At 44.1% G+C, this 14263-nt stretch overlaps 1 protein-coding gene across 4 annotated transcripts in view; it reads right to left on the bottom strand.

Moving 5' to 3' along the window:
• Window positions 1–14263, bottom strand: part of gria4a (glutamate receptor, ionotropic, AMPA 4a) — a 103557-nt gene that overhangs the window by 29209 nt on the left and 60085 nt on the right. For all 4 annotated transcript variants that reach the window (XM_030381559.1, XM_030381560.1, XM_030381561.1 and 1 more), the window contains exons 11-13: window positions 8279–8485; window positions 5375–5590; window positions 3094–3254 (exon numbers count right to left, since the gene is read on the bottom strand). In XM_030381559.1, coding sequence (XP_030237419.1) covers window positions 3094–3254; window positions 5375–5590; window positions 8279–8485 — 584 coding nt within the window. The remainder of the gene's footprint in view (window positions 1–3093; window positions 3255–5374; window positions 5591–8278; window positions 8486–14263) is intronic.

Genomic DNA, 14263 nt, shown 5'->3' with positions numbered 1-14263 from the left:
CTGTCAATCTAAGAGGAGCAGATGACAGCTTGTGGTACAGGTGTGTGTGTGTGTGTGTGTGTGTGTGTGTGTGTGTGTGTGTGTGTGTGTGTGTGTGTGTGTGTGTGTGTGTGTGTGTGTGTGTGTGTGTGTGTTAGAGATTAAGAGATAGAGAGAGAGAGAGAGAGAGAGAGAGAGAGAGAGAGAGAGAGAGAGAGAGAGAGAGAGAGAGAGCATGAGGCAGAGAGGGAGATAGAGATAAACTAGCAAAAGCAAAAGATTCAAAGAGAGATAAAGAGATATAGAGGAGCAGAGAGGTAGGAGGAAGAAAGAAACTAAAGTTTCAGGGTTATCGTCACGGTAACCTACGTCTTTCTCCAGTTCTCCTATTGTGGATGTGCGTACTCATGCGCATGTGTGTGGGTGTGTAAATGCGCGTGTATGCGTGCATACATCTATGTGTGTGTGTATATTTTTGTTTTTGTCTGTATGTTTGTCTGTGTGTTTTTGTATGTGTTTGTATGTTTGTGTCTGTGTCTGTTTTGTGTTGGTGTGTGTGTATAATAATACCAACAATGCGTGGACCCAGGACAGCTTAGAGTCTTAGTAGCACTCCCCTACTTTGTCCAACTCTAAGCTACTCAGTCAGTGTTGCCAGATGTACGATAATTATCGTATTTGTACGATAATTTGGCCCTCTGTACGATGTACGATCAATAATCCCAAAAAAGGCCAAAAATACGATAATTTGACCATTCAGTGAATGTGTGGTTGTAATCGGTTGTAATCAGCTTGTCGCAACTGTCTGTCGGATTTTTTTTTGCTAACCCTGAGGGTATCTCTTTCCGTGTGACAAATTTCCAGCCAATCGTGCTTTTCTAAATGTGAGCTTGCCTCAGAACAACGGCAATGATTGGCTGAATAGTCCGCTGCGCCCGCCCCAGGAAAAAAAAAAAAAAGAATGAAAAGAAGAAGAAGCAGAGACGGCTCGGCCCGGTCTGGAGAAGCGCGGAAAAGAAAATGAAAGAACCTGGAGGAGAAGGAGGAGGAGGAGGAGAAGAAGGAGAAGAAGGAGGAGGAGGAGAAGAGGCTAAGAAAACGGCGGGGCAGAGTCAAAGTAAGCAGCATCGCCTACAAACTTACAGAAAAGAGTGGGAGAGCCAATTTGCCGGGGTGGTTGAGACACTCGAGACACTCGAGTGACTATATAGCGCATCAATAGACTTGTTATTTTGAATATGACGGGTGTACGATAATTTCCCTCAAAATACGATAATTTTATGTCTCTGGTACGATAATCCTACATTTCCCACCTGGCAACACTGTACTCAGTCCAACCCCGGAGCACGCAGACCGCGGAGCGAGCAGCACCCACCCTGTGTACATCTCATTCCTCCCTCTCAATCGATCTCATCCTCTCTCCTTCGCTCTTTCTCTCTGTCTCTCCCTCTATTTCTCTCTTTTTCTCTGTCTCTCTCTATTTTTCTTTTTCTCTCTCTGTTGCACTGTCTCTCTCTGTTGCTCTGTCTCTCTCTCTCTCTCTCTCTCTCTCTCTCTCTCTCTCTCTCTCTCTCTCTCTCTCTCTCTCTCTCGCGCTCTCTCTCTTCCTACCTTTCTCGTTCCCTCTCTCTCTGTCTCTCTCCTTCTCTGTCTCTCTCTCTCTCTCTCTCTCTCTCTCTCTCTCTCCTTCTCTGTCTCTGTCTCTGTCTCTCTCTCTCTCTCTCTCTCTCTCTCTCTCTCTCTCTCTCTCTCTCTCTCTCTCTCTCTCTCTCTCTCTCTCTCTCTCTCTCTCTCTCGTTCTCTCCCCCTCTCGCTATCTCTCTCACTCTCTCAGTGTACTCCCTCTCTCCCTCTCTCTCACTCTTTCTCACACTGCTTTTTGTACCTCTTAACACGTATCTGCTCCACACTCTTCTACACTCATGTAGTCATAGAGTGTGTGTGTTTGTGTTTTTGGTGTGAATATTTCCCTGCTGCTGTGACTCTTATCGGGGTCGGCCCCCTTATAGTCTTGCGGATGAAACACATGAATATTTTACTAAACTGCATTCTCAGAATATCAATAATAAAATGCCATATTCTTATATTCTAAAAATATGCTGGACTGTTCGTCTACAGTGGGGCATTAAAGATTAATACACACCTAGCGGATGCTAACGCTACAAACAACGCCCATGTAGGCATGAGGTTGTGTGTGTGAATACACTTGATTCAAACATGTTAATGTGTGTGAGTTGTGGTGGGGGAATGATGAGTAGCATTGTGCATGTGTGCGTTAAATGGATGTGAATGTGCGTATGCCGAAATATGTGTGTGTGTGTGTTTGTAAACTTTGTATGAATGTGTGTCTGTTTTTGTGTGTCTGTGCACGAGAGTGGCTAGGTGTGTGTGTCTGTAATTCTATTGCTCATGTAGCACATTACTAAAATGGTCGCCAGACTCTGCACTCAGGGTGGAAGGTGATCAGGCATCCCTTAAACGAAGACACTCTGGAGCCTAATGCTCAGGGGGACGCTGTGAGGTCCTGCCCACAGTCTAAGAAGCTCTTACACACCAAAGAGTAGCAAGCCTGTGTTGTTCTGTTGACGCAGATGCAATTGACAGAGAACAAAATGAGGAGGGCATCAGTGTTGAGCATCTTCGGTTGTCTGAATATGGTCTCCGATCGTTCTATTCTTCCAGTTTTCTCTTGAACAAACAAGGAAAATAATGATATTAACCTTGTAACGTTCCTCCATCTAGTATACCACTCCTCCTACTCCTCAGTTGGACCGGCCCCACCAGGCACGGAGGGGCCCAAAACAAAGTTAAAGTGCGACCACTCGGACGGGTCCGTCACACACATCCGGGTTTGTCACACACATCCAAACACAGGAAGCCACCAAGTGATCGTTATGACTTACTCACACATAGACCACAGACACACATGCAGGCACTCTCGGCCTCATTGCCCATCACACACACACACGCACACCATCACACACACACACACACACACACACACACACACACACACACACACACACACACACACACACACACACACACACACACACAAACACACACACACACACACACACACACACACACACAGGATGTCCATCTGCCACTCACCGCGGTGAGATATCACAGCCTTGTTGCATGAAGGCCCCCAGGGAGAACCACAGGGAGTTGAAGATGCCAAACTCGTTGGGCGGCTGGTCGTTAGGGCCCTGCTCAGGGGCCCCCTCCTCCGGCTCCTCGGCGTGCCACTCGTAGGGGCTAAAGCGGCTCACCTATGGGTGGAGGGGATCCAGTAAGATTAGTTTCACTTTCAGTTTCACTCCACATTCCACTTGGTAAGAGAGGAAGAATAATATATATTAACAACGCAAGGGCTCTATGATCGATGTTGTGTAAATGATTACTTATGGTATAGGAATGAAAGTAGAAATTAAATAAATACAAAAATTGCTATATGATGATATATTTATGGTGATATATATTGATGAGCCTTGGATGATAAGATGATCAAAACCCAAATAGAACTCTTCTTTGGCAAAGACTATACATTTTTTTTAAAGAATGGAGACACTTTCTTGAATGTACATGTGTTGGTGTGTGTGTACTATGTGTGGGTCTGTATTTGAGTGCTCTTAGGGATTTTACCATTTTGAGTCAGGTTAATTGTTGTTATTGTCTAGGTGCAGATGTAAATCGTCCATGATTTATATTCCAACTCGTGTTGTAGGCATATTCATGAACCGGTCAGTTGGTAATCAGTTTAAATATCTTTGATTACAAACTAATGTTATCAGTTCCCATAGCTGCCTCTGTGTTTTGTCTAACCCAGGTAATATAAAGTGCCCTGGGATGGTAGATTTCTTCAGTGCTACCCACAAATCTACCAATTCTTGATTTTGTGTTTACTTGCCACTGCGCATGCTCACAGACTTACAAACTAAGATTTGAGGCTAGAATCTGAGCGAAGGCGGTGGCTGCAGTTTAGGCAATGTGGTAATTCTGCATTCAATGTTGAGGAATATTTCAAGTCACAAGGGTAAGTGCAGGGGGATGTGTTTTTTAACTGATTGGAGCGTAGCCCAAGCATTCTGTGTTCGCAAGCCGCCGCGCATGCTGAAGGCCAAGAGACTGAGAGGCTGAGAGACGGGCAGCTATAATTCTTGATTGTTACGAGCACTGTGGTGAATTTGGATCAAACAGTGGATTTTTTTAATCACCTCAACCCACCGCTTGCAATGGACTGGCGCAGCATGGAACATTTTAAATTTGGTTCAGTTGACAGTCTCTTTGTGCGTCCATTCATACAACCAGGAACTGAGCACATAATTGTGATTCAGTAGGCAATGCTTAGCATGCGATCACATCGGTGAAAAAAAGAAAAACTCCTACCCTTACCCTACGGACGTTTTGAAACGTTGTTCTGCCCTTAGAAATTCTGAATCATCACTCTGCCGTAAACAAACCGCTCTGAATTCAAACGGCACGCCTCAGTCTCTACGTCTCTGAGAATGTGCAGTGGCGCGTAAATACAGAATCTAAACTTGTGGATTTGTTCAGGCACTGGTGCAGAGAGCAACCTAGCCAGGGCAGGTGATATGCGCTCACTTGGGTTGGACAAAACAAAGTTACATCTATAGGAGCTGCTAAACACTCGTGTCGAATAAAATGGATGATAATGGCTCGCAGACCGAATTTCGGAATGGCCCTAGTCAGCGAGAGGGCTTCAATTTCACAAAAATCATGGCTGATTCACTTCCGGAAAACAAACAATGTCAGCAATTAAGGGGGTCTTTAAAAACTGTCCAAACCGGCCTTTATTTGTTTCTATGATCTTCTATAACATTTTTCCAAATCAAATTCATTCTTCGCAATCAAATTCTTACTTCGAGTTTGAATAAAACTAATCCTACAGGAGCGCAGCACTACACTATTATATTAATCAAGCCATAAGAAAGAAATATAATGTGGCAATTCCCGGTTTCGTCATCATCTACCCCATCGATGCTCCCCATTATCTACCCTATCATCGCTCCCTGGGTTTGATGATTGGCAGACAGGTCCGGACAAATAGACACACAAAACCAAAAACACAATTTCAGTTGGCTTTCTGATGCTATTCACCACTCCAACACCCAAAGATCCCCAATAGACCCTTTAATAAATCTATAATAGTAAGGTAAAATAACTTCCTGTTCCTGTGATATTACCATAAGCTTGGTTCTATTTATGTCTGCTGCAGCTCCAGCCTGGTAAATGTATATGTTCTTGGGTAGTTGTGCCCATACTGCTGCACTGCCATACTAAATAAAACAGACCCATCATGAATGTTAAGAGCTACACCCCTGTTTCTTCGACTGTGAAAATGCCAACCTTCACTCAGCCCCAGGCTCACCAGAAACAGCACCACGCTGACGCCGATGTAGGCGAACACGATGCACATCCAGATCTCATAGGCCAGGGGGTCCAGGAAGGAGAAGACCCCCGGCTTGGACTTCTGGGGCTTCTTGATCATGATGGAGATGCCCAGGGACATGAAGGGCTTGGAGAAGTCGATCACCTCCTCGCGCACCAGGGTGATGGTCAGTGGGGCAACCGCTATCTCTGCCTTCTACGGAACCGGGGCAGAGAGGGAGAGAGAGAGAGGGAGGGAGAGAGAGAGAGAGAGAGAGAGAGAGGCGTCCATCAGTCATATCGTCACTGTAGATAGCTATCGCACAAAGAAGCAGTGGATCAAGATGGTGTGCCGGTCGAATGCCAAACTGCTATCTCCTGGTTTTTTAGATTATGAGGCTAATGGGAATCAACAGCAGAGGACGGGAATGTACATTGGATATTAGGAAGAGATGTTAAAGGAGTGATAGGGAAGGAGGTTGGGCACCGGAATATGTTGAGGAGACATAAGCAGACAACGAGGTTGGAGAGAGAGGGAGGGAGAGAGGGGGAGAGAGAGAGAGAGAGAGAGAGAGAGAGAGAGAGAGAGAGAGAGAGAGAGAGAGAGAGAGAGAGAGAGAGAGAGAGAGAGAGAAAGGGAGAGGGAAAGGGAGAGAGAGAGAGGGAGAGGGAGAGAGAGACAGAGTGCTTTGAAGCAGATCGGAAGAGAGGGAGAGGGCAGAGAACAGAAAGTATATTTAGGAAGCATTCTGCTTATTACGTGATGAGGGGGAAAGTGAAATGGAGGGAGGGAGAGAAAGATGGGGTGAAAGGGGGATAAGAGGGAAATGGCAAATGACAGAGAGGTAATTCATAGGCATGAGTGGGATGTGGCCGGAATACAGAGCAGCTCAGCCTCTCAGACACCCGCATATGCATCTGTGCAGAGACACACACACACACACACACACACACACACACACACACACACACATCAATGACACACACACAAACAGACACACACACACACACACACACACACACACACACACACACACACACACACACACACACACACACACACACACACATCAATGACACACACACAAACAGACACACACACACACACACACACACACACACACACACACACACACACACACACACACACACACACACAGACAAATGGACATATACAATGCAAGCGCACACAAAATGCAGGCACACACATAAGCACACATGCACAAACACACACAAATAATGCCGGCAAGTGTGCGTGTTCACACATACACAACACACAGACAGACACACACATACGAGCAGAAAGAAACACACACACACACAAGCACACACAAAGAAACACACGCACACACACACACACACACAAGCACACACGCACGCACACACGCACACACGCATACCGCTTCCATGGATGAGTCAAGCACATCATTGTTTCAACAGTGTGAGACCTTGTCTGAGTAGCTGTACTCGTCTAAACAACATCTGCAGTCTCCAACCAAAAGGAAGCTACAGTAACTGCATATCAAACCGTGTGTCTGTGTTCCTCTGGCTCTGAGGAGCTGAAGAGCTGAAACACCAGGAGAATAAACTGCCGGGGAAACAGAGTGGCTGAGTAGAGTGGTCTGTGGAATAAATACTGAGGACAGAGCAGTGGAGGACACAGGGACGTTCATCTGGTCTTTATCCATGTGCCCAGAGACACTGACACATCAACAAGTGGAGACACAACGTCTACATGCTAGGTAGGAATGGTTACCCAGAGGGGAAAGCATGGATGAAGATTTCAACCACGTCAGAATGCTGGCTTCTTCCAGTACGTCCTCTAAGACATAGCAAACAAAAAACGGATTGAGGCTTTTGTGCTGAGACTTCTTCACAGCTTCAGTGGCAGCACTTCAGAAAGTCATCAAAGAATCCCGATTCCTTTTTGGAAATCCCTTTCGTCTTTTGTGTGTTGAAATGACTCCAGAAAACTTTCATCAGAAATTCCTCCTCTCTCCTTTAGCGGATGCGTCGGGATCCCCCTGACTGAGGCGGGTCAAACCGTTCAGCCACTTCACAGCTTCTAAGACATATGGCTGTCAATGCTGCTTAGCGTCTGGGGGCTGGAACCACCACTTTGGACGGAGAGCGGATTTCTTCTAATCTGGGTCTTGGTTGCCGGAGTAGGGAAGCACTCAGACTGACCAGCAATCTAGAGGCCGTTATACAACATATAATTATTAATATTTATCAATAAAGATAGTATTCCTTATGGCACAGCCGGGGGAATCTTCAACGCTCTTCCCTGCTTATTACCCATGAGGAAATCACCGTCTACGTCTACTCTTCCAGTTGTACCTATCATCATTCAAACTGTTCTCTGTTTCTACCCTCGTTCCGTCCATCACTCCCTCTTTCATCTCCTTAAACACCTTCTCCTGCTGTTCCTCCAAAATACCTGCCACTTCCACGACAGAGAGGTCCTAGGCATGAGGCCTTTGCATCCCCTTACACCCTCCTTCCCATTCTATTCATTCTACCAAATCCTCCTAACATCCTCATCTGTCTATAGGACCTGCTCGCTGAAAAACAGAGGAAAGAAAAGAGGCCTGAGTTACTGTCTCATCCATGAGCCCTCTATTTGTCACTCCTTCGACCTTCACCTCCTCATCTCCTCCTCCTCCACTCCAAGACCTTTCTACTCAATGTCAGAGAGGACATCCATAGGCATGAGTTAATCTCCTGCCCTCCATCCCTCCATTCCTCACTCCTTCTACCTACACATCCTCATCAACAGAGATGGTATTCATAGGCATGAGTTCATCTCCATCCTTCACTGCTCCTTCAACTGAGTCCTCCCCCCCCCCCGGCTCTCATCCATCCAGCGCTGCTACTTCATCATCTCAAGAGATCGGTTCCTTACCCCGTAGACGAGCTCTCCCACCATCCCGTTCCAGATCTTGGTCTCGGGGTCCCGGGCACCGTACTTGCCGTCGGGGACGATGGAGATCTTGTACTTGATGCCGATGTGCTTGGCGATCTCCTGGGCCAGGTCCACGCAGTAGCCCTCGAACTGGTCGTTGCCCTCGTACATCTCCCAGTTCTTCTTCAGCATCACATAGGGCCCTTCCTATAAACACCAGAGGAACACAACAGACCGAAAGGAGGGCAGAAAGACACAACTGTTTGGAAAGACATTATGATGATTGTATTCAGTCTTGAATCACACTTGGGGGGGGGGGGGGGGGGGGTTGACACTCCATCTGTGTGACACTCGATTTGAAGGATGTTTTCTCAAAAAAATCGTTCAAATTTTAAGAGGTTTTGCTACTTTTTATGATAGTATGGAAGAGGTTAGGATTTGAAAAAAAATAAAATGAAAATGGAGAAAATATAAAGAAAAGGTAATTTATTGATTGAAGTAGGTTACATGTTTAGTTTGTACAAGCAAACAGAACAGGGAAACAAACATATGTGTCAGAAGGTATTGTAGTACTAAAATAAAAAGCACTAGCCGAGAATTTCTGCTTATGAAAGGCAACACCAGTGCACTGAGGGATACATTACACAGCAATCACACAGCAATGCACTCATTTTCCATAATGCATACATCTAATGTTTACATTTCCGTGTATAGTGTCACACAGTACATCTCAACAATAAACCTCCGTGAACTGCAATAGCCTCAAGCGAAAGAGCAACCGTATATAACCGGCACACACAGGAAGAAAGAAATGTTTGTGGCTGTAAAACAAAAAAGCCATCATCATGTCAGAGTGGGATCTCTCATATATTGGCCTCCTGACTCGCAGTGCCCTTTTTAATACCTCTCTGCTTCTCCACCAGCCTCCGGCGGGATACGCACCGACACTACACGCAACGCGTGAAAACGAACATTAACCGAGGGAACAAAGGAAAAAGAGGATGAAAAGAGACAGAGAGGGCTGCTTTGGTACCGTATCATAAGAGCAACAGCAGTTCAGGTAGGGGGAGGAAGGCGAAGGGTTGGTTTATTGATGTCTTGGGTGGGGTTTTGTAAGCAAACTGAGGGAACCGCATTTACATACAGATACGTGTGTTTTCGCATGTCTTATATACAGGGACACACACACGCCATCGCTACATTAAAGGCTGTGAAGGCCTTTTATGTAGCCTAGGCGTGTAAAACACAGTCCATCACAATTTGAGGCAACCCTAGAGTACATGCACATGCGCATACACACACACAGATTCAGAGTGTGAAGCGTGTACGTATCATTGGGGGGGTGAGCTATTATAACCAGCCTGGGGCTCCCAACTCTGTAATCCAACTGTAACCAAGGTGATTAAAACACCATCAGAACCTTCTTAATCAAAGAACACTCTCATGTAATTAATCAGGCGGTCTGTGAAGATGAGTAACATCTTGCCATAATAGAGCCCGGATATGAAGGGATGGGAGTTGAATGTACATTTGCCACCAAATCTCCATAGAGAATTGACTTCTATTGAAAACTGGAACAATGGGATGATTGTATTATGATCCAAAACATAGTAGTTCAAAAATAAGTGCAATGGTTGTTTGCATACATAACAGCGAATGCAACAATCTTTTAAAAAGTTGACATATATTGAGGGCAAAAATACAGCTGCAAAACTATAGAGGAACATTTGTGTCTATATGTCAAGTGCAAAACCTTTTGCATAGCACAAATTGAAAATAATTCACCTGAAGGCAAAAACGAGCTGGCAAAAAACAGCCCAACGTTGTGTTCTGCTGCCTCTCGCGGCATACCCAGTCGCCTGTTTGGAAACGTGTGGCGAGGGCTAAACGTTTTGCATTTCCAACAAGTCTGAAGAGTTTAAAGAGGCCAAACAAATGTTCCTGAATCAAAATCCAAACGTTATGTGTTCCAGTTAAAAATGATTTTATTTCAATTTTGCCCTCAGAACTATTAAAGCAATTCTTTTTTATTTAATTATCATACTTTTTGATTGCTATGCTTAACGTTTTTATCTCTAAAATGTAATATTTGATTGAAGAAAATAAATGGCTCTGTTAGAACCTTAAAAAACTATTTTTGCCTTTCAGAATAATATTTTTTGCAAACGTTTGACAGCAAGACACATATCTACCTCCATATAAAACTGGCAATATAAGTTAATAACCAAATAAACAATGACGAGGAAAATCCATAAACGCATTATGTTTACATGACACTGAGTGATCAGACCCCCAATAAACAAATAAACATATTTTATTGGAGTAATTAAACAAATCACCTGTGTTTTGCCTGCCACACAACACAATTGACAACTAAGTCCGTCATTTATGCAGAAACAAGTAATCCCATTTCAGAAGAGACAAATCAAGAGGCGAGTCCTGAGAGACAACAGCAAACACCCTCCTCATCCCTTTCCTCATCTCCATGCATAAAGAAACAAGAAAATAGTTGTCCACTTGTGTTTGCTGTTGTCAGAGTTTACAAAAACATATTTGTCCCCAAATCTCATTATCAAAGACTTAGCGGGCCCCATCGCATTGAATCTACATGAATCACTGTGTTAATGAGGAGCCATAGAAAGAAGAGTGGGGCACTCCTCTCTTTGGAGAGGAACAGAGGCGATCCCAGACCGCTCCATGGCGGCCAAGTGGACAACGACTGCATTACACCATGTTTCACACCAGCAGAATGAAAGGTTCAGTCCTCAACCTCATTAGTACCTCAACGCCGTCTCGTGTTTTGATATGCTGTTTCCTTCGTTTTTTCTCTATTATGAACGGAAATTAGGGTTATTATAATTTCTTCCTAATTTGAACCAAGCATTAAAAGCGTGATCCAATTATCTGAATTGGTTTCCACGTGGGTTTTAGTTAAAGCTAATGATTTATGTAGCTGCTTGTATCGCACAAAATGCAATCAAAACCAAACCTAAAGGGCCATTCCAAATATGAATTCAACTTCACACACTCCTTTAGCGGAGTACGATGTTTGTGAAAAGTGGAAAAAACACACAAATTCACACCAAATTATAATTGAATGAGAACGTTTTTGGGCCGGTAATGCCTGCTTTGTGGCAGGGCTGGGAGGGAAGTTTGAGAGCTTTGGGAATAGATTAAATAGTCATACTTTTGCTGCTTTTCATCTAAAATCTCCCGTCTCCCGGGGCTCTGACGCATAATTTGTGTTAAAAAGATGAAGGCAGGCCTTGCTCGGCCGGTGTTCTCAACTGCAAAATTACCCCCCGCTTCATCTTATTAGAGGGCCAAGTGTTCTCATATCAGGACAGGTGACCTTGTTTTCATCCAGTTTATCACACACACACACGCATGCATAAAACATGGACACACATACAAACAGAAAGACACATACACACACACACACACAGACACACACACACACACACACATACACACACACACACACACAGACACACACACACACACACACACACACACACACACACACACACACACACACACATGGACACACAGACACACACACACACACACACACATGCACACATACAAACATGGACACACATACACAAATAAACACACACACAAACACACACACACACACACACACCGGTGGGAGCCTAGCCAACAGTCACATTGCATCACTTTTAAGCCTCCTTATGGTTTGTTATCAGTATGCCTCAGACTCCTTTGTCGCAGTGTGCATGTGGTAGTGCCAAATCCAGAGTTCAGCGTGCATTTGTGTGAGTGTGTTTTTGTGTGTGAGAGTGAGTGTGTCAGTAAGTGAGTGAATGAGTGAAAAAGTAAATGAGTGACTCAGTCATTCATTCACTGTGTGTGTGTGTGTGTGTGTGTGTGTGTGTGTGTGTGTGTGTGTGTGTGTGTGTGTGTGTGTGTGTGTGTGTGTGTGTGTGTGTGTGTGTGTGTGTGTGTGTGTGTGTATGTGTATGTGTGTGTCAGGGGGTGGGTGTCTTTGTGTTCGAGAGTGAGTGGGTCGGTGAGTCAGCAAATTAATAAGTGCATGAGTGAGTAATTTGATTATTATTAAAGATTATTTCTGAGTGACATTCGGAGGTACTCAATCAGTGTATGTTTGTATGTGTGTATGAACATGACTGTAGTGTAGATTCAGACAAAGACCAATTTCTTCTGAGTTGTCTATGAGGAATGAACGGAGACACAGGATAACAGAAAAAGACGAGAGAGGGAGAGCAATAAGAGGGGAAATCAAAAAGAAGAGAGGGAGGAGATAGAAGACTGCATGAGACACTGGAGAAAGAGGAGGAATGCAGGAGGAGTGGAAGGAGATGGGCAGGAAGGGGAATAGGGGGTAACAGAGTAGATCCATGCCTTTGGATGTGGGATCAGCATGGAACTAATGAGGGCAGGAGAACAGCGAACAAGTGGGAGGAGGAATACAAATGGAGACTGCAGCGGGAGGACGACGCGGAGAAAGCAGCATCAGATACGGCCGATGATGAACGAGTTGGAGCAGGCAGATAAGACGGAGAGAAGGGAGGAGGAGGGAGAGCCAGGAAGGAGAGGGAGAGATGAGAATGAAAGACATGTAGAGCGGAAATGGTGTGAAAAGAAAATAAATGTTTCGGCATGGGTGAGAAAGAGGGGTGGGACTTTGGCAAATGGCTGAAGCTGATAAGACATGAAAAACCACTTTACACTGGTGCAAGGGAGGCCAGGCAGAACTTTGTGAAATATGCCAAACAGGCAGTTTGGCGGCCGTCAGACAGTCAAAGAGCCAGGCGAGGGAAGAGCAACAATGCTGCTCATGGGCCAGTGTCTCAGCAATCTAGTCATCTGTAGTCAAGTAAATATTTTAAACCACAAAATATTTGTTTGATGACTAGCCAGCGAGTTAACATTCACTTGTTTCTTGGGAGTCTTCTAATGCTCTCATCAAATACTTCTTAGAGAGAACATTTTTTCTAACTTCATTCTGTGCAAAATGTTATCCAAACGATCAACAAAATACAACTACATGAGTTACAAATTAAAACCAATAAGTGCTGAAGTTAAATCTCTCACTGATAATTAAGGGAAATGCCAAATTATCCTCTACCCTTGCCCAAACCGTCATGTGTCCCCTTTGCGCTATTCAAACATTCAAATCCATACAGTCTTTTTTCCCTTTCCATAGAAAATGACAGTGTTGGAAACAAACTATTTTATCTTTAATTGGTAGAATGGTAGAATAAATGCAACTTTGAAGCACTAATAATGTAGTGGTAAAACGTGAATTCATGTTTAATTGCAATTGATGATTTGGTTTGAGTATGAGTTTGTGTGAGCTTATCTAAAGTGAAGACTAAACATTCCTTACTACTTAGCAGTGTTGGTAACGTTACTTTAAAATAGTAATTGGTTATAATTACTCACTACTTATTCCAAAAAGTAACTGAGTTAGTAACTGAATTACTCTATAATAACAGTAACTAGTTACCAGGGAAAGTAACTATTTGAGTTAGTGTAAAAAAGAAAGTTGCTATATGTCAAAGAGTTTGGACTATTCTGAGCAGTTTTCACTTGGCCTTAAAGGGGTAATTCCGGTGTAAAATGGATTTGGGATATGTTTTGTATGATAACGAGTTGAAAGGTTAGTTTTGGAGCACAAAAACCGCACATAGACGCATTCTTCAGATGGCTGTTTTTAGCCGATTCTATCAAAACGCTATAAACTTGGAACGATGGGGGCACTGGTTATGGTTAAAACTAAATCGCTATTTTAAACCACTTAAAAGGCTAAAAGTATCCCGACACTTCTCTTTGGTAGTATAATATTCAAGGCCCTGATATACTTCAAACTGAATTTTAATCTGCTTGGTTGCAAAGGCTGTGGAACATCTGCTGAATACTACAGGAAAATGCCAACTTTTCATCGGATTGCTCCGGACTCGCCATTTCTGCTGCTTCATTAAATCTGTTTGGCGTGTG

The sequence above is a fragment of the Gadus morhua genome, chromosome 16 (genome assembly GCF_902167405.1).
Source record: "Gadus morhua chromosome 16, gadMor3.0, whole genome shotgun sequence".
NCBI classification, from domain to species: Eukaryota; Metazoa; Chordata; class Actinopteri; order Gadiformes; family Gadidae; genus Gadus; species Gadus morhua.
Note: the sequence above shows the minus strand (reverse complement) of the source record. Positions and strands in the feature narration are given on the sequence as shown.